At 47.2% G+C, this 27,201-nt stretch overlaps 1 protein-coding gene across 1 annotated transcript in view; it reads right to left on the minus strand.

The window, feature by feature from the left end:
- Positions 1–27,201, minus strand: part of MARCHF9 (membrane associated ring-CH-type finger 9) — a 49,050-nt gene that overhangs the window by 5,747 nt on the left and 16,102 nt on the right. The window contains exons 2-3 of the mRNA XM_028721510.2: positions 14,086–14,241; positions 12,366–12,558 (exon numbers count right to left, since the gene is read on the minus strand). Coding sequence (XP_028577343.2) covers positions 12,366–12,558; positions 14,086–14,241 — 349 coding nt within the window. The remainder of the gene's footprint in view (positions 1–12,365; positions 12,559–14,085; positions 14,242–27,201) is intronic.

Here is a 27,201-nt window from a genome sequence, read left to right on the forward strand (position 1 = left end):
ACCATGCGACACGTGTCCCTGTTGAATCAATGGGAAATGGAAAAGTCATTCATTCATTTCCCAATGACAGCGCACCGCTCGCTTCCCACAAGGGGCCTAGCTGTTATCATTCTGTCTCGCCAGAGCTCATCCATCAGTGCCACAAAGGCGGCTCGGCCTCTTTAGTGAATGTCATTGGCTTCCAATTAAAAAAGGCTTTCTCTCCCTTTGACGGTGTGCGGTGCTGGAGGTAAAATCTCTAGCCATCTGCTGAGGAGCCCAAAGGCAAAGGCAGCCACAGGGTGTACCGAGCCCTAATTATTCAGCCCACCCCTTCAACCACGCACGAGGCCATCGACAAAGGCACGTGACACAAAAGCTGCCGCCAATCTTCTCATCAGGACACACCTTTGGAGAAAAGGGTAACTGCGGCCCACTGAACAGATTAAACATGCATCTAAATAATATCGTGGTTTCTCAGGAGCACAGCACTTGAACCAGGGACCTTGGCTCTGAGAACCTAGTGGCTATTAAGCTCAGTGGCAGAGTGCAAGGCTTTGCATGTCTACCAGCTCCACCTGGTACGCAGGCTAAGACCCTACCTGCCCGCGGACTGTCTCACCAGAGTGGTGCATGCTCTAGTTATCTCCTGCTTGGACTACTGCAACGCGCTCTACGTAACCCAGAAACTGCAATTAATCCAGAATGCGGCAGCTAGGCTGGTGACTGGGAGTGGCCGCCGGGACCACATAACACCGGTCCTGAGAGATCTGCATTGGCTCCCAGTACGTTTCCGAGCACAATTCAAAGTGTTGGTGCTGACCTTTAAAGCCCTAAACGGCCTCGGTCCTGTATACCTGAAGGAGCATCTCCATCCCCATCATTCAGCCCAGACACTGAGATCCAGCGCCGAGGGCCTTCTGGTGGTTCCCTCATTGTGAGAAGTGAGGTTGCAGGGAACCAGACAGAGGGCCTTCTCGGTAGTGGCGCCTGCCCTGTGGAACACCCTCCCTTCAGATGTGAAGGAAATAAGCAGCTATCCTATCTTTAAAAGACATCTGAAGGCAGCCCTGTTTAGGGAAGTTTTTAATATTTAATGCTGTACTGTTTTTAACATTTGATTGGGAGCTGCCCAGAGTGACTGGGGAAACTCAGCCAGATGGGCGGGGTATAAATAATAAATTTATTATTATTATTATTATTATTATTATTATTATTATTATTATTACATGCAGAATCCCAGATTCAATCCCTGGTGTATCAAGGTGGGGTTGAGAAAGACCTCTGTCTTAAACCCTGGAGAAAGGTACTTGTCAGTCTTTGTAGACAAGGGGGGGGGGGTAGATTGGGATCTGCTGGTAGATCCCTGGATAATTTGCAGTAGATCAGTGGTTCCCAAACATTTCCCCACATGGACCACTTGAAAATTGCTGAGGGTCTTGGGAGACCACTTAATGATTTTTTCCACCTGTTGTAGCTAGTATAATGTAATGTACCGTATGGCTTTTAATTGTATTTGTACAACCTCTTTTATTTCTTTCTATTGTATTGTATTGTATTGTATTGTATTGTATTGTATTGTATTGTACAGTGGTACCTCGGGTTAAGTACTTAATTCGTTCTGGAGGTCCGTTCTTAGCCTGAAACTGTTCTTAACCTGAAGCACCACTTTAGCTAATTGGGGCCTCCTGCTGCCGCCACGCCGCCAGAGCCCGATTTCTGTTCTTATCCTAAAGCAAAGTTCTTAACCTGAAGCACTTATTTCTGGGTTAGTGGAGTGTGTAACCTGAAGCATATGTAACCCGAGGTACGACTGTATTGTATTGGATTGTATCCCATTAAATTCAAACTTTAATACAATAACATACAATATAAGAAAGAAAAGAAGCAATAGAAAGATAATTAAAAATCAAGATGAACATTTAATGGGATGGATGTGCCATCTCCCATGTTCAGCCACAAATCCACAGACGGGGACCATCTGAATGAAGGCGGAGTAGATCAGCCGATGAGCTGGTTCCCAATTGTATAACACCAGCAACATCAAAACAACTTTCCCCATCAAATTAGGCTGCTGAAATGAAATAAGGCTATCCAGGAGCTCAGTTCAGTTCTGATACTGACAACCAACTCCCTGGCTCAGAAAGAGCCCTGTCATTTCATTCTAAGTCATTCATTAGCACCTGGCTCTCTGGTAAATTTTGAGAGGTTCTAGCTAAAAAAACCCAACCAAAACAAAACAAAACACCATAAAGTACACCTGACAGGCTGTGATGTCTGCCCTCCCCTGGTGTAGAGAATGCTGATTTGGATGGGCCAGTATTTAAATTTTGCCAGGCTTGGCTCATGAGTCTGCAACTAGAACCGCAACAGAGTCCAGCTGGAAACCAGAGTGTCAGGCAGAAAACCTACCTCATACCGTCAGACCATTGGCTGTGCAAGTCTAGACCAGTAACTGGACTCTGGATAGCTGGATGAGGGCCAACAAACTGAGTTTGAAACCACTGGATAGCTCAGTTGGTTACAGCGTGGTGCTGATAATACCAATGTTGCAGGTTCGATTCCCATATGGGACAAAGGCATATTCCTGCATTGCAGCGGGTTGGACTAGATGATCCTCAGGGTCCCTTCCAACTCTATGATTCTATGAATCCTGGCAAGACAGAGCTCACCCTCTAGTCAACATGCTTAGGATTGGACACATAGTGGATGGAGCCACGTCAGTAGAGGGGGGAATGTGTGGCCCTCCAGATGTTGCCAGCCTTTGAGTCTGCTCTCTGACTTACTTAAGGACTCTTATAAATCCAGATGCTTCCAACTCTTACATAGCAAAATCAAATCTATTAGTATTGACTTGGAACTCTTGTATATAATTCAAGTGAGCAATATATTTATTGCAATATTCAGACCAGATTAAGGGGCATTGAAAAACAAAACGTCGAGTCAGCTGCAAGTAAAATTTGCTCCCCTGAGTTCTATGGTTTGAATACAACAGAAAACAGGGGCACTTATATCTCAAAATTAATAATTCCAGTCCAATGCAGGGCCTTATGTTGGCCCGACTGAACGTTTTCCCTTCAGGTTTTGTCAACTGCACATGTTCTTTGAATGTGCTGGACACTGTAGAGCAGGCTTCCTCAACCTCAGCCCTCCAAATGTTTTGAGACTACAATTCCCATCATCCCTGATCACTGGTCCTGCTAGCTAGGGATCATGGGAGTTGTAGGCCAAAAACATCTGGAGGGCCAAGGTTGAGGAAGCCTGTTGTAGAACATATCGTTTTCTACTGTCCATTGTACAACCATTGTACAGAGTTGTCCGCGACTGGACCTAATGGTCAGGAGTCCCTTTACCTTTAACATCATGGCACAATGGAAATATTAGATTCTATCTGTCTGACATTAACCCGGAAGTAACTGCAAGGGTGGCTGAGTTTTTGTCAGTAGTATCTCTTAGAGTGGCGCATGGCACTATTTAGCGGGAAGAAATCCCACTGAAAATCCTCATCATTATATATCTGAGATGGCTGTTTATTTGTATATATTTTAAATTTTTATATACGGATGTTGTATGATGTTTGTAATGCCTAATACAGTGGTATCTTGGTTCTCAAACTTAATCCGTTCCGGAAGTCCGTTCCAAAACCAAAGCATGCTTTCCCACAGAAAGTAATGCAAAACAGATTAATCCGTTCCAGACTTTTAAAAACAACCCCTAAAGCAGCAATTTAGCATGAATTTTACACTCTAACGAGACCACTGATCCATAAAATGAAAGCAATAATCAATGTACTGTACTATAAAATAAATAAGACAGTATTGTAGATGATGAAAATAAAATTTAAAAAAATTATTTGCTCTGATGATAGTCATTGTTCGGGGCTTTTATCCATTTCCGCACAATCAATCAATCAGTAGCTGAACTGGGTTCCACACAGTCACAAAAACAAATTAACCAAAAAAGCCTCAAAAACAAAAATGCAAAATAAATAGCAAAACCAAAAGCACCAAACTTAATCCGTTCCGGAAGTCCGTTTGACTTCCTAAATGTTCGAAAACCAAGGGGCATCTTCTGATTGGTGCAGATGTCCCAGAAACAATAGCCGACAACTGCATTGGACGCTCGGCTTCTGAAAAATGTTTGAAAACTGGAACACTTACTTCTGGGTTTTCGGCGTTTGAGAACCAAGGCGTTTGAGAACCAAGGCGTTTGAGTACCAAGGTACCACTGTAAAGGTTTGGCGAACTAAGTATGCTGTACTACATGTGCCATCAGCCACTGGCCATGCTGGCTGCAGCTGATGAGAGTTAAGGGTCCAGCAATGTATGGATGACCAGTTTCCTCAAACCAGAGTGAAGTTAAATTTAATGTGGAATCAGTAGAAACTAAAGTTATGTAGCCACTGAAGGTTCACTACTGCCCCAGCAAAAATGGATTAAAACACTACCTAAATTCAAGAAAATGGCCAAAAGCATTCCTGTGAGGTAAGACTTAGCCTTCCACTATTTTTATTTTGTCTTCAAATGGTTGTTGACATTAGTCAGGGGTCTTCTCTGTACTATTTTCAATGTCCTGCTAAACCCTGTTTTGTTTAGGCAAACCTACCCAGGATCATAAAAGGGACGAGGGTGGCGCTGTGGTTTAAAACCACAGAGCCTAGGGTTTGCCGATTGGAAGGTTGGTGGTTCAAATCCCCGTGATGGGTTGAGCTCCTGTTGTTCGGTCCCAGCTCCTGCCAACCTAACAGTTTGAAAGCACGTCAAAGTGCAAGTAAATAGGTACCGCTCCAGCGGGAATGTAAATGGCGTTTCCGCGCAATGCTCTGGTTTCGCCAGAAGCGGCTTAGTCATGCTGGCCACATGACCCGGAAAAACTGTCTGTGGACAAACGTCAGCTCCCTCAGCCAGTAAAGTGAGATGAGTGCCGCAACCCCAGAGTCGTCTGTGACTGGTCTTAACGGTCAGGGGTCCTTTACCCAGGGACATATAAAGCTGTCATTCATTTTAAGATGTCATTCTATGTCATAATTTACATTATAACCACTGATTTTATTTCTGCTTTGAAATGTTTAGGTCTTGCTTTTAACTCCTGACTCTCATCGATAATATTTCTTTCATCTAAACTGCTTAGAGCGTTTTTACAATTAAGCAGTATACCAATTTTGTTAAATGAATAAAAATAAAATAAATACACAAGGGCTTATGTGGGTGTGCATCTATCTTTTCAGGTACTTAAAAAAGCACCTCCACACCCAACTACCATATATTTTGGAAAGCTGTTGGGACTTTTCACTATACATTGAGGCACCTCTTAAGATGCTGTAACCAAATTTTGCATGACAGTTCTGAGATCAAGGAACAGGTTTTGATCGATGCTTGGATACAATGGGGAGCCATTTTGAATCAAGATGGCGGCTGAACCTTTTAAGACTGCAGTGATGTTTGGGTTTCTTGCCATTCCTGGGCGAAGCCAGGTACAAGGCTGCTAGTATCAAATACGTTCCTGTCACAATCACAACAAAATGTGCCGAGGACTAATTTAGGCTCACTGGTCACGCTTCTGATAAGTAACAGTGATGGCAACAAGAAGAGATAACTTTAAAAGGGGGTTAGACAAAAGCACAGGGGCTGAGCCAATCGGTCATGACGGCTATAGGCTACCTTTCGGATTTGAGGTACGATGCACCTGAAAATCTGGGAGATGGAGTCATTTTGGACTCACAGCTGTCCATGGAGGCACAGGTCAATTCTGTATCCAGGGCAGCTGTCTAACAGCTCCACCTGGTACGCAGGCTGAGACCCTACCTGCCCACGGACTGTCTCGCCAGAGTGGTGCATGCTCTAGGTATCTCCCGCTTGGACTACTGCAATGCGCTCTACGTGGGACTACCCTTGAAGGTGACCCGGAAACTGCAACTAATCCAGAATGCAGCAGCTAGACTGGTGACTGGGGGCGGCCGCCGAGACCACATAACACCGGTCTTGAAAGACCTACATTGGCTCCCAGTACGTTTCCGAGCACAATTCAAAGTGTTGGTGTTGACCTTTGAAGCCCTAAATGGCCTCGGCCCAGTATACCTGAAGGAGCGTCTCCACCCCCACCGTTCTGCCCGGACGCTGAGTTCCAGCGCCGAGGGCCTTCTGCCGTTTCCCTCATTGCAAGAAGCAAAGCTACAGGGAACCAGGCAGAGGGCCTTCTTGGTAGTGGCGCCCACCCTGTGGAACACCCTCCCATCAGATGTCAAAGAGATAAACAACTACCTGACATTCAGAAGACATCTTAAGGTCAGGGAAGTTTTTGATGTATGACATATTAGTGTATTTTTGGTTTTTGTGGAAGCCGCCCAGAGTGGCTGGGGAGACCCAGCCAGATGGGCGGGGTACAAATAATAATAATAATAATAATAATAATAATAATAATAATAATAATAATTATTATTATTATTATTATTACTTTCATGTCCTGCTTCTGAGCTTCAGTGGAAGAATCTGGGTTGGCACTGTGGCAAACAGAATGGCAGACTAAAGAGGACCTTTGGTCTGAATCGGGCAGGCATCCTTTAGTTTCCTTGGCTGCTCACAGCTTTTACTGGGGACAGATTGTGCAAGAAAACCTGTAAAATTGGCGTGCTCCGACTGAGGTAGGCAGATTTAGAGGTTTTATGGCACTATGGCAACTAGGCCATATTGAGCCCAACACGGACGTCTGCTGTAAGCAGTTGTCTCCCATCTCTCCCATGCTGTTCAAGCATAAACTTTATTCTGTCAGCAATCAGGCTTCTTTCCCAAGGTATTTTATGAACTATTTCAAAACACAAACACGCAAAACAAACATAAATCTGGCACTTGGATTAATATCTTCGCTCAGAAAGGAAGTCAGGTCCAAACGTCCAGAGATCACGGGAAGACACAATTAAATGAATGTGTGTGCACAGCGCCACTGAATGGTCTGGGAGCATCTGATGCTACAGCCAGCGAGGACCTGGCCCATCCCCTGAATGGGTGGCCACTGGCAGCCCCACAGAACACCATAGATATTTAAATGGATGCACGCACCACAAAATGAATGTGGCTGTGCCTCCAAGTCTCTGGTTCTGAAAAGCTGTTTGCTATGCTATGTATAGCCTTCGACACATCATCATTACAATGGGTTCAATTGAGTTCCCTTTTTATAATATTTTTATTAATTTTAACATATAAATTATAAAATGTACCACAGAACTTATCACTTATACAATCTTTTTGGGCTTCCATCAGCACCTCTGATGATCCACCGTTTTAACCACTTCTTATGCATTTCTTAACTTTATATTGCCTTTACATCTCTTAACAAATCATCCTCCCCCTTATCCATTTTTACAATACTTCTAATAATGCTCCTCACAAAACTTCCTGCAACCCCACAAACATTCTCTGTTCTTCACAATTACTTTTCAAATAGTCTGTAAATTTACTCCAGTCTTCCATGAATTTCTGGTCTCGCCGGTTTCGAATCCTTCCTGTTAGTTTATCGGGTTCAATTGAGTTCCCAATGTCCCCCGACCCAGGGGTTATTGCAGCATTATTTATCTGCCCCCCCAACTCATCATCATGTTGAATATTAAAAGTACTGGAATTGTGTTATGTAAATCACCCAGGGATTTAGAGGGGGGTGATTGGCTTATTACACTTGATGTCACCATAGACAGCTTGGCACGCAAGAGGGGAAACAGAAGTGCGGGGGCAGATGGATCCAGAAGGTTGTGTTGAGGTTGAGAGTGGGGAGAGGATGAGGCCTGGATGGTTAGTAAACTACACTATGGCATGCCAGCCTAGATGACTGGCGGCTCCTCCTTCCTCTGAGGATATTAGCTCCAAGGGTCACTACAGAAACACTGCATGAGTTAGAGGGCTGGGACTAATTTGTGTACAGTGGTGCCTCGCAAGACGAAATTAATTCGTTCCGCGAGTTTTGTCGTCTCACGATTTTTTTTCGTCTTGCGAAGCACGGTGTCGGGAAAGTTTTGGAAAAGCTTAAAAAATCACCAAAGTCTTTAAAAACCTCAAAAAAGGCTACCACACCGTGTTCTATGAGTTGCTCCTCGAAGTCAAGTCGCAACTGTATTAACGGTGTTAAGAAAAAGGAAACAAACTTGCAAGACGTTTCCGTCTTGCAAAGCAAGCCCATAGGGAAAATTGTCTTGCGAAGCAGCTCAAAAAACCAAAAACCCTTTCGTCTAGCGAGTTTTTTGTCTTGCGAGGCATTCGTCTTGCGAGGTACCACTGTATTATGGCATTGATATAACTTGTGTTACCACTTTCCTGAATGTGGTGTGCGTCAAAGTACAATTTGTGGCTTACACCTTAACATTTCTTTCCCCTTTAAATTAAACCCTGCTATTGGTCCTTGAGCTACTTAATGGGTCTGGGCTTCGGCTGTCTCCCTGTTTTCAGATCCTTCAGCAATTTTTGCCATCCCATTTTCAAGGCTCATCTCTGTAGCCCTGAGCCCTAGAAACTTTCAGAGAGGAGAGCTGGGTTTCTAAAGCCTGTGGCCTCCTGAGGCTTTTGTTAACGTTTCATTGCTGGCTGGTTTGTGTCTGTTAAGCCTGCGCTGAGCCAATTCCGACATTTTACCCATACAGATCTGTGGAGACCTACGTCTTACAACTTGCTGTGGATACAACTGTAGATCGGCCAATGGGCAGACTCAGTATAAAGCCAGCTTCCTATGAAAAGAAATGGTTCCCACAGAAGCAGCAGCTAATTTCTAAAATAAAAGGCGATGGGGCTAACTTCAGCAGGGAAGCCATACTTCCCTCCTTTCAGGTTTTTATTCCTATTCTCAGGCAAGCTGCAAGTGGCCATCAGTGGCGAAAGAAAGGTACTCTGCGGAGGCTCAGAAACCACTCACCACTTTATCATTACCAGCCATAGGGCTTGTCCCAGGCTCTGAATAAAGGTTCTGGGTCTGAGTTTGAAAATTCTGTGTCTAGAATGTATGTACACATTCATTGCCCTATACAGAGGTACCTCGGGTTACATACGCTTCAGGTTACATACGCTTCAGGTTACAGACTCTGCTAACCCAGAAATAGTACCTCGGGTTAAGAACTTCGCGTCAGGACAGAAATTGTGCTCCAGCGGCACGGCAGCAGCAGGAGGCCCCATTAGCTAAAGTGGTGCTTCAGGTTAAGAACAGTTTCAGGTTAAGAACGGACCTCCGGAACGAATTAAGTACTTAACCCGAGGTACCACTGTATAAACTATGCAAATTAAGCACACCTATACAGTTCGCTTTGCATATTTCCCCCAAGGGTAAAGGGACCCCTGACCATTAGGTCCAGTCGTGGCCCACTCTGGGGTTGTGGTGCTCATCTTGCTTTACTGGCCGAGGGAGCCAGCATACAGCTTCCGGGTCATGTGGCCAGCATGACTAAGCCGCTTCTGGCGAACCAGAGCAGCGCACGGAAACACCGTTTACCTTCCCGCCAGAGCGGTACCTATTTATCTACTTGCACTTTGACGTGCTTTCGAACTGCTAGGTTGGCAGGAGCAGGGACCGAGCAACGGGAGCTCACCCCGTCGCGGGGATTTGAACCGCCGACCTTCTGATTGGCAAGCCCTAGACCAGGGGTAGGCAACCTAAGGCCCATGGGCTGAATGCGGCCCAATCACCTTCTCAATCCAGCCCGCGGATGGTCCAGGAATCAGCATATTTTTACATGAGTAGAGTGTGTGCTTTTATTTAAAATACATCTCTGGGTTATTTGTGGGGCATAGGAATTCATTTATTTATTTTTTCAAAATATAGTCCGGTCCACCAGATGGTCTAAGGGACGGTGGACTGGCCCACGGCTGAAAAAGGTTGCTGACCCCTGCCCTAGGCTCTGTGGTTTAGCCCACAGCGCCACCCACATCCCATATTTCCCCCTAGCGAGGGGGAAATAGCAAAGCAAAGAACTGGAGCCCCCGTCCTCCCCAAAGGAAATCTCAATCAGCCCCTCCCACCTCTGCACCCGGGACCCAATGAGATATTGGTAACTATTTACCATCTCCACATCCTTAACCCCTCCCTCTCTGTATATATGATTTACTTAGATTTTTGGGTTGGCAAATTCTGAACGCGGTAACAATAGGCTTGCACAGGGGTGTCAAACTCAAATTCATCGGGGGCCGCATCAGCAGTTTGGTCACCCTCAAAGGGCCGGTTGTATTTTAATATTCTTTTGGAAGCCGCCCAGAGTGGCTGGGGAAGCCCAGCCAGATGGGCGGGGTATAAATTATTATTATTATTATTATTATTATTATTATTATTATTATTATTATTTATCCCGTGAGTCCTGTATCTAGCAGTATTTTGCTTTTGTCTTCCCAGTACCCACATGCATCACGCCAATTTTATTCCAGGCAGTAAGTACTGGTACCTTACTCAAGACTGGTTAACGTGCTGTAACTACCAAAGCCTGATTTCCAATACGTGCTTTCGCGTGTGTGGGTGGCATTTTAATCCACATTAGTGACTGACAAGGTGAAACTGGAGCAGGGTAGTGATTCCAAATCACCGCCACATTCAGAATAAAGGTTTGCCATCGACTGGTGTATTTGTCTCATCAGTATTGTAACAATTCGATTCGGACCATTGGTCCATCTAGCCCGGCACTGCCAGGCACTGACTAGCAGCGGCTCTGCAAGGGTTAAGGCAAGAGTCTTTCCCAGCCATATCTGGCGACAGTGAGGGTTGAGTACGGCTGAATAGCAGCGGCTCTGCAAGGGTTAAGGCAAGAGTCTTTCCCGCGCTAAACAGCCTCTCCCCAGCGAGGGGTTGCTTGCAGAGCACAAATGGTCATGTTCAGACCAATCCACAAACTCCTTACTTAGCGTTAGCGGCTGATGTGGATGTGGATCGGTAGCCTGCAAATAGTTTAAACTGTCACTTCTTGAACAATAGACCCTGCGACAGGAGTAACCACTCTATTATGTTGACAAGCAAGGTCGAAGTTCCACTGGGATTTATTTAAGTGTTTGCTCCAGAGGAAGCGGTTTGCGGATCGTGGCCCTAATGCAATTCCCTGCTAGTTTCCCCATCCCAATTTAATTATCCTTATGGGATTTTTATGATTACCAGGAGCTTTCCTCGCCTTGCAACAGCCTCTCTGCAAAAAGAGAACACGTGCCTTGGGAGGAAGGAGACTTCTTTAGAAACCAGCGCGTGGTTGCCGCTGGTGCCAACCGGGGAGGCGCGGAGAGAGGAACCTATAACTTGATATCTCTTTCTCCGCAACAACTGCTTTTCGGAGAAAGCTCTGCAGAGCGAGCCGCTAAGCAGGTGTGAATCCGGCGCTCTGATCCCCCGAGCTCGGCTGGCGCGCCAAAACGCCACCGCCCGAAAAGGAAAAGTCCTCTGTCGCCTCGCCATTGGCTAGCAGGAATGGTCGTGGCTTGCTATTGGGCAGCGTGGAGGGGAGAGCCCTCCTTTAGGAACGTACTATGGCTTGTCTGGCATTTTTCTCTCCTGGGGGGGGGGAGAAAGGGGTGGGACGGCGCGTGCCTCCTTCCCCGCTTTGCTGCTCGGAGCCGGACTCCCGTGCGCTTCGCCTTCTGCGCGCTAAAGTGAAGAGGCGGCCCTGCGGCAGCCAGATTTCGTGCGGAGGGAAAGCCCAGCCTTGTTTGCACAACCTCGAGCCAGTCAGTCACGTAAAAGTATCAGCCCGCCCCCGGGGCCGTCCTCCTTTTCTCTGAATGTGCAGTGCTGCCACACACACACCCCGCCCCGGTCTTTCCCTCAATGAATACACACAAGCTTTCTCCTTAAAAAAAAAAAAAAAGCGAGAATAAAAAAAAGCGCTGGCAGCCGGCGGCGGCTACACGGGCCGCATGAGGAGGTCTGCCGGGCCGGATTTGGCCCGCGGGCCTTGAGTCTGACACCCGTGGGCTTGCATGATCTCCAGGAATTCAAACAGCTCTGCAATTTAATAACGCCAGAGGGGCTGGGGAAGGTGGGTGAAAGAGATTTGAACACACGGTGGCTAATCGTTACAATCTCAAGCAAAAGTAGGATGCAAGAAAACTTGTCTACAGAGAACTGCTTTCTGACCTCAATAGACGCATACATTCTCCATCCTAATCTCGTTTCCTGTGTTACTGTGCTGCCAAGACTATTGCCAAGAGGCACCACTTCAGAACTAGCCTTTCCTAATGGTTAGAAATCTCCTGAAATCTACCATCAAATTCCTTTGCATCGAGTTCCACAAGGGAATCGCAGAGCGGACGAAGCATTGATTTTCCTTTTCCCTGCATCCAGCAAGCTGCAGGGATCGTGCTAGAGGAGAGAGCAAAACAGGGGGAACCCTCCCGTTTGTTTTTCTAAGCGACGAAAGCGGGCTTGGCTGGCTGGACTCAACTCACCTATACAGACGATGTCCATAAAGCCGTACATCCCATAGCAGATCTGGAAGAGCAGGTCCTGCCGCTGCCACTTGGCCGAGGGGCTGAGGGACGACCAGATGAGCCACGAGATGCTGGCGATGAGGAAGAGGGAACCCAGGATGATGGCTGCGATCTGTACCTTTTCGATCACCGTCAGGGAAATCGCCTGCCACTGGGGGCGGGGAGGAAAAACAGCACATGGGAGCGAATGCCGGCAAGGTGCTTTTGCCAAATGATGGGCAGAACAAGCCAAGATGGGATTTTCCCATGAGGCCGAGGGGTGCAGAATCTTAGGGGGTCCATGCACAACAAATGCAATACGGAGAGCTTGGGCATTGGCAAAAATCATTCTGCTACAAATATACAAACGTTTAGGGAAGTTTTTAATGTTTGATGTTTTATTCTGTTTTTAATGTGTTGGGAGCTGCCCAGAGTGGCTGAGGGAACCTAGCCAGATGTGTGGGGTATAAAATATAATAATAATAATAATAATAATAATAATAATAATAATAATAATAATAATAATAATAATAATAATATTTACGGCCCATTACAAGGGTTGTAGCCAGTGCTAGCCCTGTTCAGAAAGGAACCACTGAATTGATAGACATCACTAATTTAGACCCATCAATTTCAATGGGTCTACTCTGAGTAGGACTATTCCCCATGCTGCTGTTTCCCATGGCTTCCTTTCCACACCCTGTGACCAAACCAGATAATGGGAATAGAACGGGGGGGGGGGGGTGATGCCACAGGATAGTGGTTTTTGGAATGTGCTGCAGGATATACCCTCAGGTTCCTTGAGAACTTACTAATCTCCTTACTGAGGAAGGCTTGAGAACGGCAGACAGGTTTCTCCAATGTGCAATCACAGGGGGCGCACTGAGTGCTTCCAAAGTCATACCCTCAGTTGGTGGAGCAATGCTGAAGTGCAATAAAGGCTTCACCAGGTGAAATGTGCACCACACAGCAGAATGGGTGAGGAATGTACGGCCATCAGAATCTTTTTTGAGGTACTGTATTTTTTTGCACCATAACACTCACTTTTTTCCTCCTAGAAAGTAAGGGGAAATGTCTGTGCGTATTATGGAGGAAATGCCTATGGGTGGCATGCCTACGGATTTTCCTCCTCTAAAAACTACGTGCATGTTATAGTCGGGTGCGTGTTATAGAGCGAAAAATACGGTAGTTAAGACTGCTTGGCAGGCCTAGATTTGTATGTGGGCTCACACACATGCGCATCATTTGCCATGCTTTGCTGTTGACTCCCCTCCTCTCTGCAACATGTGGCCTGCTGGTAAAAAAGTAATTCACCAACCAGGGTTTTAGCAGACAACTCCAAGTGTTCCTATATTCCAGGGACAGTCCCAGATTTAGAGAAGCCGTCCCGGTTTCCGATTTGACCCCAGAATCTCCCGCTTTTCCTTAGGACGTCCCTATTTTCATTGGAGATATGTTGGAGGGTATTGAATTATGTGATCCCCCGAGCCAAGCAGATAAATAACTATACAAGACATCAGAAGGCAGCCCTGCATAGGGAGGTTTGTAAAAAAATGTTTAAAGTTTTATTGTATTTTTTTATATGTTTGAAGCCACCTAGAATGGCTGGGGCAGCCCAGTGAGGTGGACAGGGTACAAATAGTAAACTTTTCATCAGAGAAATGTTGTAGGGTATGGCTTTAGCCGTTTCGGTGCTTACCTGCAAGGGATTCTTTGTGCTAATGGCTAAGACCTGGTATTTGAAGTAGCACAGCTCGCAGCTCCAAGAACCTCTCTCGCTGATCCAGCGAATCAGGCAGGGCTGGTGGGTGCAGCGGACAGACCCGTCGCAGCGACATGGGCTTAACAGCTCCCCCTGCAAGGAAAAAAGCAATGGAGAGTCAGGGAGGTCTTCGCTTATTGGCTACAGGCTTCCTGGACCCCACTGCTGAGACTTCATGGAAGCTACCCAGGCCTGTAGGAGTACCAATCATGACAAACCATCACCACCACCAAGAGGATTCTGGGTAACACCGGCCATCTCTAAGCCTAGAGTCCACTAAAGGTAAAGGGACCCCTGACCATTAGGTCCAGTCGTGGCCGACTCTGGGGTTGCGGCGCTCATCTCGCTTTGCTGGCCAAGGAGCCGGCGTACAGCTTCCGGGTCATGTGGCCAGCAGGACTAAGGCGCTTCTGGCAAACCAGAGCAGCGCACAGAAACGCCGTTTACCTTCCCGCCGGAGTGGTACCTATTTATCTACTTGCACTTTGATGTGCTCTCGAACTGCTAGGTTGGCAGGAGCAGGGACCGAGCAATGGGAGCTCACTCTGTCGCAGGGATTCGAACCGCCGACCTTCTGATCGGCAAGTCCTAGGCTCTGCCGATCCATTAGGTCTCCTCTATTTAAGAAACCACCACCACCACACCACAGAAGCGAGCCTGGTTCGTTAGTGCTACCTGCTTAATGTGCTTGCAAGGAGAGCAATTAGCATCAATATTTCAAGCTCGCTTGCAGGAAGTATTAATGATAGGTTAGGGATATATGCCTGGACAAGGAAATTGCTGTAGATTCCTGTCAGCTGGGGGGTGGGCAGAGCAAGAGGTCACTACTGGGTCTCTGGCCACGTATCCCAACAGCAGCAGAATCCCGTTGCTAAGAACACAGCAACAAAGGAGGAAAGGGGCAGGCTGCAGAGAGAAAGCAAGCAAGCAGGGTAGCCAATGACTGGATTAGTCAATTGGTAAAGGAAATTAGGAGCAAGCTCTCAGCTGGATGGAGTGGCCCGTTGGTGCTTGGCATTACCTTAAACATGCGGGCTCAAGTTGCTCACTTTGATATTGAAAGGAGGTAGGGAGTCATGTAGGGATGTCGGTGGCACTGTGGGTTAAACCACAGAGCCTAGGGCTTGCCGATCAGAAGGTTGGCGGTTCAAATCCCTGCGACGGGGTGAGCTCGGTCCCAGCTCCTGCCAACCTAGCAGTTCGAAAGCACGTCAAAGTGCAAGTAGATAAATAGGTACCGCTCCGGCGGGAAGGTAAACGGTGTTTCCATGCGCTGCTCTGGTTTGCCAGAAGCGGCTTAGTCATGCTGGCCACATGACCCGGAAGCTGTACACCGCTCCCTCGGCCAGTAAAGCAAGATGAGCGCCACAACCCCAGAGTCGGCCACGACTGGACCTAATGGTCAGGGGTCCCTTTACCTTGACCTAGGGAGTCATGTGGCTCAAGGCTGGCTTTCCATGGAGAATGACCTGCCCCAGCCCAAAAATGGAAAATGAGTGATGTCCCAACTAAAGAAGAATGGCAACATAAGCTGATGGAATATTCACTGCTTGCGGACTTAACATATAGAACAAGAGAACAAGAAGAGCATATGTTTAGAGAAGATTGGAAAGTGTTTATTGAATATAAGGGGGGAAATTGTGTACACTTAAAAACGTGGGCAGCGTTAAGTGAAATTCAACAGTGTAAATAAGTTTTGATGGATGTAATAATGGAATACTGAGTGGTTTAGTTTATGTAAAACATGCAGGGATTTTATGATATGCAAAATGAACCATGGAAAGAGAAGAAGGGAAGTCACTGATATTTTAAGGGTGTTTAAACGAGTATTCTAAATTGTGAAACAGAAAATGTAATAAAAATTATATGCAGTATATAAAAAAGAGAACGATGTGCCCCCAATAGCTGTCAGAAGGTGGGGCTTGGCAAAAACCTGGTGCTGGGCCCAAATAAAGAGCAAGAGAAGGACCCACACCAGGGCCCCACACAGCTGCTTTCTCTTCCAATTTAAGTGGCAAGTTTAACAAAGGCAAAGCCACGCTGGGCCAGGCCAGTGGCCCATCTATTCCAGCATCCTGTTCTCCTGATGGCTGACCAGAAGGCCACAAAGAGCAGGACATGAGCACAACAGCACCCTCCCCATATCTATGTCGTTTGGCCCTAGCTTGGAGGACCAGTGGGCAGAGGGTGAGCTTTGGATATGGGAGACCCAAGTTCCAGTCTCTCTCTAACGATGACTTTACTGGGGATTGTTTTACAGTTCTGCTTCCCCTGTAGAGGCACCCCCACCAACATTAGCTAACAGAAGCGCTCCTCGAATTCTGATGTTGACTCTTGCTTGCTTGGGTGGAGGATACAGAGGGGCGTGCGTGTATAAAAACTAGCCTACTGTAAGGTAAAGGTAAAGGGACCCTGACCATTAGGTCCAGTCGTGGCCGACTCTGGGGTTGCGGCACTCATCTCGCTTTACTGGCCGAGCGAGCCGGCGTACAGCTTCCGGGTCATGTGGCCAGCATGACTAAACCGCTTCTGGCGAACCAGAGCAGCGCACGGAAACGCCGTTTACCTTCCCACCGGAGTGGTACCTATTCATCTACCAGCACTTTGACATGCTTTCGAACTGCTAGGTTGGCAGGAGCAGGGACCGAGCAACGGGAGCTCACCCTGTTGCGGGGATTCGAACCACCGACCTTCTGATTGGCAAGTCCTAGGCTCTGTGGTTTAACCCACAGCGCCACCCGTGTCCCAGCCTACTGTACAAAAGGTAAAAATTACATTAGTGACTAGGGCTGGGCGATATCTGGTTTTCAACGTTGTGATATATCACAAGCTAAACATTGTGATATACTGATGTATCACAATGCTTGAAGTAAGGATGGAGCTATGTAGAGGCAACTGGCTGGCTTCGCGGTTTTCCTCACATTGTGATTTTTGCATAGCCCACCCACCCACCATGATTTGTGATTTACTGCCTGGTCAAAAATGGTGAAACCGATTATCATGATGTGGACTTCAAACCAGTTTTGGAGGATAATCAGTATGTCACCTAGCCCTATTAAGTGACCCCCACCTACTTTTGCCCCTGCCCACCACTGCCATGTGGCCCTCAAAAGGTTCCCTAGAAGGGAATGTGGCCCTTAGGCTGAGGAAAAGTGCCCCCACCCCTGATCTAGCACAGTAACAATAAGCAAGAGAAGGAAACAGAAAGATAAGCAAAATTAGAAGAACGTTTCAAAGTTTACGTCAGACCTTTGAGTGGCACAAAACTATTGGGAAGAAAAGCGGCTTTGAATAATTCAATTATGTCCCTATTGTTACAGTCGTGGGCCTCTGCGGAATTATTAAAAATCCAGCCTTCTATTTTCAGTCATTTAAGCAGGAAGATGAGACAAGACAGGAGAAGATTTAAAAAGAGGTAAAGGAAATGGGGATGAGTTTGTGCGCAAGGAGTTAAGAGTGACGGTTCATGGCAGGTGCTGCTATGCTCAAAGAAAGTAACAGGTTAAAAAACACATTGAGTTTCCATGAAATCCTCATGAAACTATACAGCATGGTAGCATTGCAAAGCCTTTTTTCTTGTGTATAGATACTAGGTAAAGGTAATGGTAAAGGTACCCCTGACCGTTAGGTCCAGTCACGGACGATTCTGGGGTTGCACGCTCATCTTGCTTTACAGGCTGAGGGAGCCAGCATGACTAAGCCACTTCTGGCGAACCAGAGCAGCGCACGGAAATGCTGTTTACCTTCCCGCCAGAGAGGTACCTATTTATCTACTTGCACTTTGACGTGCTTTTGAACTGCTAGGTGGGCAGGAACAGGGACCGAACAACGGGAGCTCAGCCCATCACGGGGATTCAAACCACTGACCTTCTGATCGGCAAGCCCTAGGCTCTGTGGTTTAGATCACAGTTGGCTGTGGCTTCCCATCATGCCTACCACAATGCAACATGTAATATACAGTGGTGCCCCGCAAGACGAAAAACTCGCTAGACGAAAGGGTTTTCCGTTTTTTGAGTCGTTCCGCAAGACGAATTTCCCTATGGGCTTGCTTCGCAAGACGAAACGTCTTGCGAGTTCTTGCGAGTTTGTTTCCTTTTTCTTAAAGCCGCTAAGCCGTTAATAGCCGCTAAGCCGCTAATAGCCGTGCTTCGCAAGACGAAAAAACCGCAAGACGAAGAGACTCGCGGAACGGATTAATTTCGTCTTGCGAGGCACCACTGTAATACAAATTCCCAGTCTGGATCCTGGGCACTCCTTGCACCTTAAGTTCATCAAGTATATGCCCCTGTTGTTTGAGGCTCAGAGGATGGACCTGACATCCAGCGCTTTCTCCATAATGGTACCTTTCTCTTGGAAACTCCTTGCCAAAGGAAGCCCATCATAGAAGTTTGCTCCTAAATTTTAGCCCCTGTATTAGGAAGGCCATTGGCAAGGATATTGTGAAGGGGTGGCACATCTGTCACTCTACATGCAAGTTTTGCACCGTTTCCCAATGTTCTGTGCAAAGAAAGCCTAACACGGGAACCAGCTCAAAGCAGCCTTAGGAAAATCACCATTACTCAACAGAGCCTGCTTTCTATTGCTTTGTGCTCTACACAATACAGTGGTGCCTCGCAAGACGAAATTAATTCGTTCCGCGAGTTTTGTCGTCTTGAGGTTTTTCCCGTCTTGCGAAGCACGGTGTCGGGAAAGTTTTGGAAAAGCTTCAAAAATCACCAAAGTCTTCAAAAACCTCAAAAAAGGCTACCACACCGCGTGCTATGAGTTGCTCCTCGAAGTCAAGTCGCAACTGTATTAACGGTGTTAAGAAAAAGGAAACAAACTTGCAAGACGTTTCCGTCTTGCGAAGCAAGCCCATAGGGAAAATCGTCTTGCGAAGCAGCTCAAAAAACAAAAAACCCTTTCGTCTAGCGAGTTTTTTGTCTTGCGAGGCATTCGTCTTGCGAGGTACCACTGTACATTCGTCCTGGAGACTGATCCCTGTTCTAAGTCTGCATTGCAACTTTGCTCAGACCATGTGGACACTCATTTCTGATCTTCAAACCACCACCAAGCCCTTTTCATGCAATCCTGTCGTTCCCACATGATTTCTTCATTGTTGCCGGTGGGGAACGTTCAGCCCATGGGGCAGTCTTGGGCTACAGGAGGTTCCAATTTGACCTGCTCGGGCATTTTTGTGAAAGCACCCCACCTGTCAATCAGGTGACACCATCCAGATGGCAGCTGATGGCTCGGTTCAATGGGTACAGCCAACCCCTGCAGAAAGCACTATCGAACCCATCAATCCTGCTTGGTTCAGCTGCTCATGCCAGTTTCCCAGAGGCAACTGGAGCGCACAGCCAATCCCTACAGAAAGCATGATGAACATGAACACACACACCCCTCACACACCAGCTGATATGTGGGATGGTTCAATCCTCAGTGTTTGCTAAACACAAATAAAGCAAACATGCTGTGCAGGGGTTGATAACACTGTGTCTTCCAGATGTTGCTGGACTCCAACTCCCATCAGTCCCGGTCAGCAAGGGATGATGGGAGCTGGGAATCCAACGGCAGAGGGCACCATGTTATAAATCAAAGTCTTGTTCTGAGCAGTGGGAAAGGGGCAGAAGGGTAACTGAGTAGACATTCTGAATCGTTCTGCCCCGGACACTGAGGTCCAGCGCCGAGGGCCTTCTGGCGGTTCCCTCGCTGTGAGAAGCCAAGTTACAGGGAACCAGGCAGAGGGCCTTCTCGGTAGTGGCACCCGCCCTGTGGAACGCCCTCCCACCAGATGTCAAAGAGAAAAATAACTACCAAACTTTTAGAAGACATCTGAAGGCAGCCCTGTTTAGGGAAGCTTTTAATGTTTAAAAAGGTTATTGTATTTTAGCGTTCTGTTGGAAGCCGCCCAGAGTGGCTGGGGAAACCCAGCCAGATGGGCGGGGTATAAATAAAAAATTATTATTATTATTATTATTATTATTATTATTATTATTATTATTATTATTATTATTATTGCCTTGATCTCATGGGATGCTGCTCTATTGGCTACCAGAAAGTGATGCTGGCGATCTAGTAAAGAATATGGGCAACAAAGGACTCCTCTCACTAGGTGATTTAAACAGTGCACCCCCCCCCGGGGGAGGGGGCTCCCTCTGTGCAGTTGCTTATTTCTACACCCTCCCAGGTTCTAGGGCTAGAATTTAAAAAAAAAAAAAGGACTACAAAAGAGAAAAATGGACCCACCCCGCCCCCAGGTGATACAGCTGCTATGTGCCACTGTGTTCACAGCCTGGGTTGACTGAAGCACAATGCAGAATCAAATTGGAGGATCGGGGGGGGGGGGGACACAGACAGAGTTCCTAAATTGGGTCACTGTATCCAACAAAGGGAAAACAGGAGGAGTGTCTGGCTTTCCTCCTTAATCCGCTGCACACTTAGCTTGCCTGCCCTCCTTGCAACCCAGCCACCCCCCTCCACAGAACCATGGCTGCAGCTCAGGGCATGCTTAAGCAAGGAAGGAAGCAGCAGGCTGGGGTGGCCATTTGGAGGATGTAATTAACTGAGATTGGGGGGGGCGGGGAGAGAGAGAGAAGGGTAGCAAGGCTGCAGGAAGCCGTACACAAGGAGTGGGTTGTGGCTCTGAAGTCACAGGAGACACACGTCTCCCGTTGTTTTAGGAAGGGGGAGGAACATACGGTAGATGTCAACTTTCAGATTCGAAAATAAGGGATCAGCAGCCTTGAAAATAAATAATAATAATAATAATAATAATAATAATAATAATAATAATAAATTTTATTTATATCCCGCCCTCCCCAGCCGAAGCTGGGCTCAGGGCAGCTAACAACAATAAAATAATAAAAGGTAAAGGTAAAGGTACCCCTGCCCGTACGGGCCAGTCTTGACAGACTCTGGGGTTGTGCGCCCATCTCACTCTAGAGGCCGGGAGCCAGCGCTGTCCGCAGACACTTCCGGGTCACGTGGCCAGCGTGACGAAGCTGCTCCGGCGAACCGGCACCAGAGCAGCACACGGAACGCCGTTTACCTTCCCGCTAGAAAGCGGTACCTTTTTATCTACTTGCACTTAATTGTGCTTTCGAACTGCTAGGTGGGCAGGAGCTGGGACCGAACGATGGGAGCTCACCCCGCCGCAGGGATTCGAACCGCCGACCATGCGATCAGCAAGTCCTAGGCACTGAGGTTTTACCCACAGCGCCACCCGCGTCCCCTAATAAAATAATACAACATTCTAAAATCATTTCATTATAAAATTAATACAAATCAAATTGATGGCAACCATTGGGCTAGAGTTATGTGAAGATTGCCAAAGGAGGGAGTCAGGCTGTGCCCTGGCCAAAGGCCTGGTGGAACAGAATTGGTGAAGCTGCAGGCTTACCTTTTTACAAGGCCAACAACATATGAAATATTGTTCCCTTCATTTCTTTACATTTCCAACACATATCTGATTCATCTTAGCCAACCTACTCAGAGTTAAATACCACCTGTGTATCAATTTCATATAATTCTCCGGTCAGCTATTACTATCCACTGCCTGCCATCAATGACCAGGCCAGGCCAAATGTAAGGAAAGGGCGGTTAACTTGACTCACAACAGCAAATTCAGATCTTCAGCATGAGGAGTACTATTTCACAGAACACTCGCTTTTCAATTAGTTCTAACCAGGCCATAGGGAACAGGAAATAAAGATTTCTCCCTTTCCCCCAAACATATATGGATCTGAGCTTTAAAATAACAACAACAGCCATGTAATCAGCAGGCAGTGGCTGTCGATGGGGAAAATGTTAGTCTGTGATGCATTCATTACAATACGAAAGGGCCATCAATTGTTCATCTAAATCAATTCTCCGCTGTATGATTATTACCATGTGATAACCACATTGCTTGGCTTCTCTTGATTTTAGATGACGTAGGACCTTCTGGTATAATGGGGTCTGTTTCACACTACAGGAAAAATACTGGGTATTAGAAAAAGGAGAATGCAGAGAAGCAGAACAAATTCTCTGCATCTGTTTCCACTGTGGAAGAAGTAGGGCAGATTCCGATGGCTGAACTAAGTTTCATAGGTAAGGAGTCAGAGGAACTGAGATAAACAGTGGTGACAAGAGACAAGTTTGAGGTCTTATTGACAAGTTTAAAAGGTAAAGGGACCCCTAACCATTAGGTCCAGTCGTGACCGACTCTGGGGTTGCGGCGCTCATCTCGCTTTACTGGCCGAGGGAGCCAGCGTACAGCTTCTGGGTCATGTGGTCAGCATGACTAAGCCACTTCTGGCGAACCAGAGCAGCGCACGGAAATGCCGTTTACCTTCCCACTGGAGTGGTACCTATTTATCTACTTGCACTTTGGCGTGCTTTTGAACTGCTAGGTTGGCAGGAGCAGGGACCGAGCAACGGGAGCTCACCCCGTCACGGGGATTCGAACCACCGACCTTCTGATCGGCAAGTCCTAGGCTCTGTGGTTTAACCCACAGCACCACCCGCGTCCCATTGACAAGTTTAAAAAGGACAAATCACTAGGTCTGTATGGCATCCGTCTGAGAATTCGTAAAAGAAGTGAAATTGCTGATCTTTTAACAGAAAGGTATAACTTGTCCCGAAGAACAATCTCCACAACCAAGGACAGGGAAACGATTAACATAACACCAATTGTGAAAAAGGGATGGAGGTGGGATCTGGGAAATTTCAGGTCAGTTCTAGGAAAACTGGTAGAAAGCATTATTAAAGGTAGAATTGCCAAGTGTATAGAAGAACAAGTCTTGCTGAGCAGAAAACAGCATGGCTTCCGCAAGGGTAAGACTTTAAGGTGCTTCTAAAAGGTAAAGGTAAAGTCACCCCTGACCATTAGGTCCGGTCATGACCGACTCTAGGGTTGCAACACTCATCTCGCTTTATTGGCCGAGGGAGCCGGCGTACAGCTTCCGGGTCATGTGGCCAGCATGACTAAGCCACTTCTGGCGAACCAGAGCAGCACACGGAAATGCCGTTTACCTTCCCGCCAGAGCAGTACCTATTTATCTACTTGCACTTTGACGTGCTTTCGAACTGCTAGGTGGGCAGGAGCAGGGACTGAGCAATGGGAGCTCACCCCGTCGCGGGGATTCGAACCACCAACCTTCTGATTGGCAAGTCCTAGGCTCTGTGGTTTAACCCACAGCGCCACCCGCATCTTCTAGGTGCTTCTAGGTGGATATTTATTGTGGGATGAGTGTTCCTCATGCATGCCAAGTTCTTGGAGTATCCGCACCATGTCATCAGCATCAAAATGACTGTCCCTATTCCTGTCCCTAACCCCCCACCCTTCATTTAATCCAGATTCACTCTTTCTGGGGCAAATCCAGTAAAAAACAAACAAACAACTGGTGCCAACAACCCGTTTTTGATATCTGAATGAACCAGTTATAATATTAAGCCCCCCTCTGAAAACACCCCAACTAGCCTTTTAAAGCTCTTTCAGAGTGTCAAATGTGGGTGGGAGGAAGGTGTGTGAATACAGTAGCCCCTGTGTACTCGAGACTTTCAGTAAGCTTTCAATAAAGTCATAGTATCATAGCATTGAGGGACACGGGTAGAGCTGTGGGTTAAACCACAGAGCCTAGGACTTGCCGATCAGAAGGTCGGCGGTTTGAATCCCCGCGATGTGGTGAGCTCCCGTTGCTCGGTCCCAGCTCCTGCCCAACCTAGCAGCTCAAAAGCACGTCAAAGTGCAAGTAGATAAATAGGTACCGCTCCGGCGGGAAGGTAAACGGCATTTCCGTGTGCTGCTCTGGTTTGCCAGAAGCGGCTTAGTCATGCTGGCCACATGACCCGGAAGCTGTATGCCGGCTCCCTCGGCCAATAAAGCGAGATGAGCGCCGCAACCCCAGAGTCGGCCACGACTGGACCTAATGATCGGAGGTCCCTTTACCTTTACCTTATCATAGCACTGTAAAGCTGGAAGGGACCAAAGGGTCATCTAGTCCAACCCCCTGAAAGGCAAGTCTCTTGCCAAAGACTCCTGAGTAGGCTTAGCAGTCATGGTATAAGAGAGCAGGTCCTCTTTTGGATCAGTAACTGGGTAAAGAACAGGAAGCAAACAGTAAGAATAAACTGACATTTCCTACAATGGAAGGAGGTAAGAAATGTGTGTCTATGTCCCTCTGCTAAGCGTTGAATGCTAGATGGTTCAGGATGGACAAAAGTACCTCTTCATACAGCACACAGTTAAACTATAGAATTCAAAATGTACTGATGGCCACCAACCGAGACGGCTTTACAAAGGGCTTAGCTGAATTCATGGAGGATTTCTTTATTTAACAAAAGGTATATGATCGCTTGATTGCAATAAAACCTCTAAGTGGCTGGCAAAAAGAGTAAGACGTTAAAATTATCCATAAAAGACAGTTAAAAACAGGATTTTAAATTAAAATGGTATAAGGGGTATCAGTGGCAGCTATCTATGATGGCCACGTGTCACCTCCAGAGTCCGTACGTCTCTATATACAGTTGTACCTTGGTTGTCAAACGGCTTAGTTGCCAAACAAATCGGCTCCCAAGCACCGCAAACCTAGAAGTGAGTGTTCCGGTTTGCGAACGTTTTTTGGAAGCTGGACGTCCATGGCTTCCGACTGAGTGCCTTTGTTTTTGAACCGTTCTGGGAGTCGAACGGACTCCCAGAATGGGTTAAGTTTGACAACCAAGGTACCACTGTACTAGTTTTCTAGCTATCGCAAGGGGACAGGAGGGCAGTTGCACTCAGATCTTGCTTGCCCCTGTGAGATGCTGGGCTTTTGATTTGATACGGCACAGCTCTTATGGGTCATTTCCACCGCTCTTCTGCTTATTAGCTTTCTTTCTGAAGATCAGCATACCTGCACATTCCCACACAACTCCCTCTGTCCATCGAGTGCCAAACGGCATTCATCCTCTTCCTTCCCACAGGTCAGCTGGAAGCCCCCAAACCTCACAGCCCTCCTCTGAACCCATTACTGCATGCAACAGTGTCTCTTCCCTGAAAAGGTGTGCTGGGGACTCATCTGCCAGCTCAGGCCAGGAACATACCATTGGCTCGGCCGGCTATTGTAATCGGCAATTTCACGGCTGGCTAATTCCCTTTGCTGCTGCCTTGCTAACACTCACTTGCGCACACACACTCTCTCTCGCGCGCGCGCACAAAACTCACCCGCAGAGCTGCAGGGCTGCCGATAGCACATGGGATGTGGGAGGCAACAGTGGAAACATTTCAGGGGCTCGCAGCATGGCGCATAGACCTGCTGGCTCTGTTCAGTTCCGCTCCTCACCTCAAACTACCTGCTGCTGTTGCCGCCACACGTAGGGTGAAAAGGAGCTTGATCTAAGGCCTATCTAGACTGCTGATGAAGCTCTGGAGAATCTGATTTGCATGGGGAAGGTACCAATTTCCATCCCTTGCCTCTCCAAGTTGGCCCAGGAAAGGCCCTCCTTTCTGCACCCACTTAAGCGATACCACTCTCGCTCCCTGGGCAATAAGGTGGCTAGGATCAGGCCAAGAAAGAAAGGGTGGGACACCAAGCAGAGGCTGCTCCCTGCCACTGTTATAAAATTTTAGGGTGCAGACACATAGCAGAAAAACCACCCTTCAGAATTTAGAAAAAATTCCCTGAGAAAATCACACTTTATTTTTGCACACAGAACAATCCCAAATGCTATCTTGGCTCTCCAAATGACTCTTAAATATTCCCTCTGCAGAAGGAAATCTCTCGGGGAAACCTTTCCCAACCATTCTTCCTTTTACAAATCCTTCAATTCCAGTCTTAAAGGCATATTTTGTGTATGAATCGGGTAGGTCTGTGACCTGGATTCAAGAACGTCCAGGTAATTTTCAGTCAGCAAGCATTATCTTGACAAACAGGAGACAAGCCGCGCTCTCAAATTTCTGTTGTAGACCGCCTCTTTCTGTGGAACATGTATGACGCTTTTTGAGTGGTCTCGGCTAAGGGGCTGGGCAATTTCAAAAGTTTTTGAAGGTTCTTGAACACCTTTGTTCTGGGTCCTCACCTCCTCGCAAAGGGTGGGGGCGGGGTCTCTGTTGCAACAGGAAAATCAATATATTCCTTGCTTTCCTTCTACTGGTTCCTGCCATTGTCCCCTGACCAGTCATGGACTTAGGGGACTCAGAGTCCTTTGGGGAGCTGGGCTGCAAAAGTGAACCCCATTTTTATTTTTTACAACACGACCATCACTCGCTGGCATGCCTAGCTGCTTCCAAAGAGCAGCTACAGAGCAGAAGGGCCCACCCGCAGAAGGGAGCCCAAACCCACCAATGGGTCCTCTTGCCAATTCTGGTGTTTGGGGTGTCTTGATGGCAGCTAGACATGGATTGGTATTAGTGTGCCCTGTTGAGGTGCTGGATCTTGGCAGCTATGCAGTTTGCACCAACTAAAATAAAATAATAATAATAATAATAATAATAATAATAATAATAATAATAATAATTTTTATTTATATCCCGCCCTCCCCAGCCGAAGCCGGGCTCAGGGCAGCTAACAACAATAAAATAATACAACATTCTAAAATCATTTCATTGTAACATTAATACAAATCAAATTGATGGCAACCATTGAGCTAGAGTTCTGTGAAGATTGCCAAAGGAGGGAGTCAGGCTGTGCCCTGGCCAAAGGCCTGGTGGAACAGCTCTGTCTTGCAGGCCCTGCGGAAAGATGTCAACTCCCGCAGGGCCCTAGTCTCTTGCGACAGAGCGTTCCACCAGATTGGAGCCGCAGCTGAAAAAGCCCTGGCTCTAGTTGAGGCCAGCCTAACCTCCCTGTGGCCCAGGACCTCCAAGATGTTTTTGTTTGAAGACCGTAAGGTCCTCGTGGGACATACCAGGAGAGGCGGTCCCGTAGGTACAAGGGTCCTAGGCCGTATAGGGCTTTAAAGGTTAAAACCAGCACCTTGAACCTGATCCTGTACTCCACGGGAGCCAATGCAGTTGGTATAGCACCAGGTGAATGTGATCTCGCAGCAAAGACTCCGTAAGGAGTCTCGCTGCGGCATTCTGCACCCGCTGGAGTTTCTGGGTCAGTCTCAAGG

This window comes from Podarcis muralis, chromosome 2 (assembly GCF_964188315.1).
Source record: "Podarcis muralis chromosome 2, rPodMur119.hap1.1, whole genome shotgun sequence".
NCBI classification, from domain to species: domain Eukaryota; kingdom Metazoa; phylum Chordata; class Lepidosauria; order Squamata; family Lacertidae; genus Podarcis; species Podarcis muralis.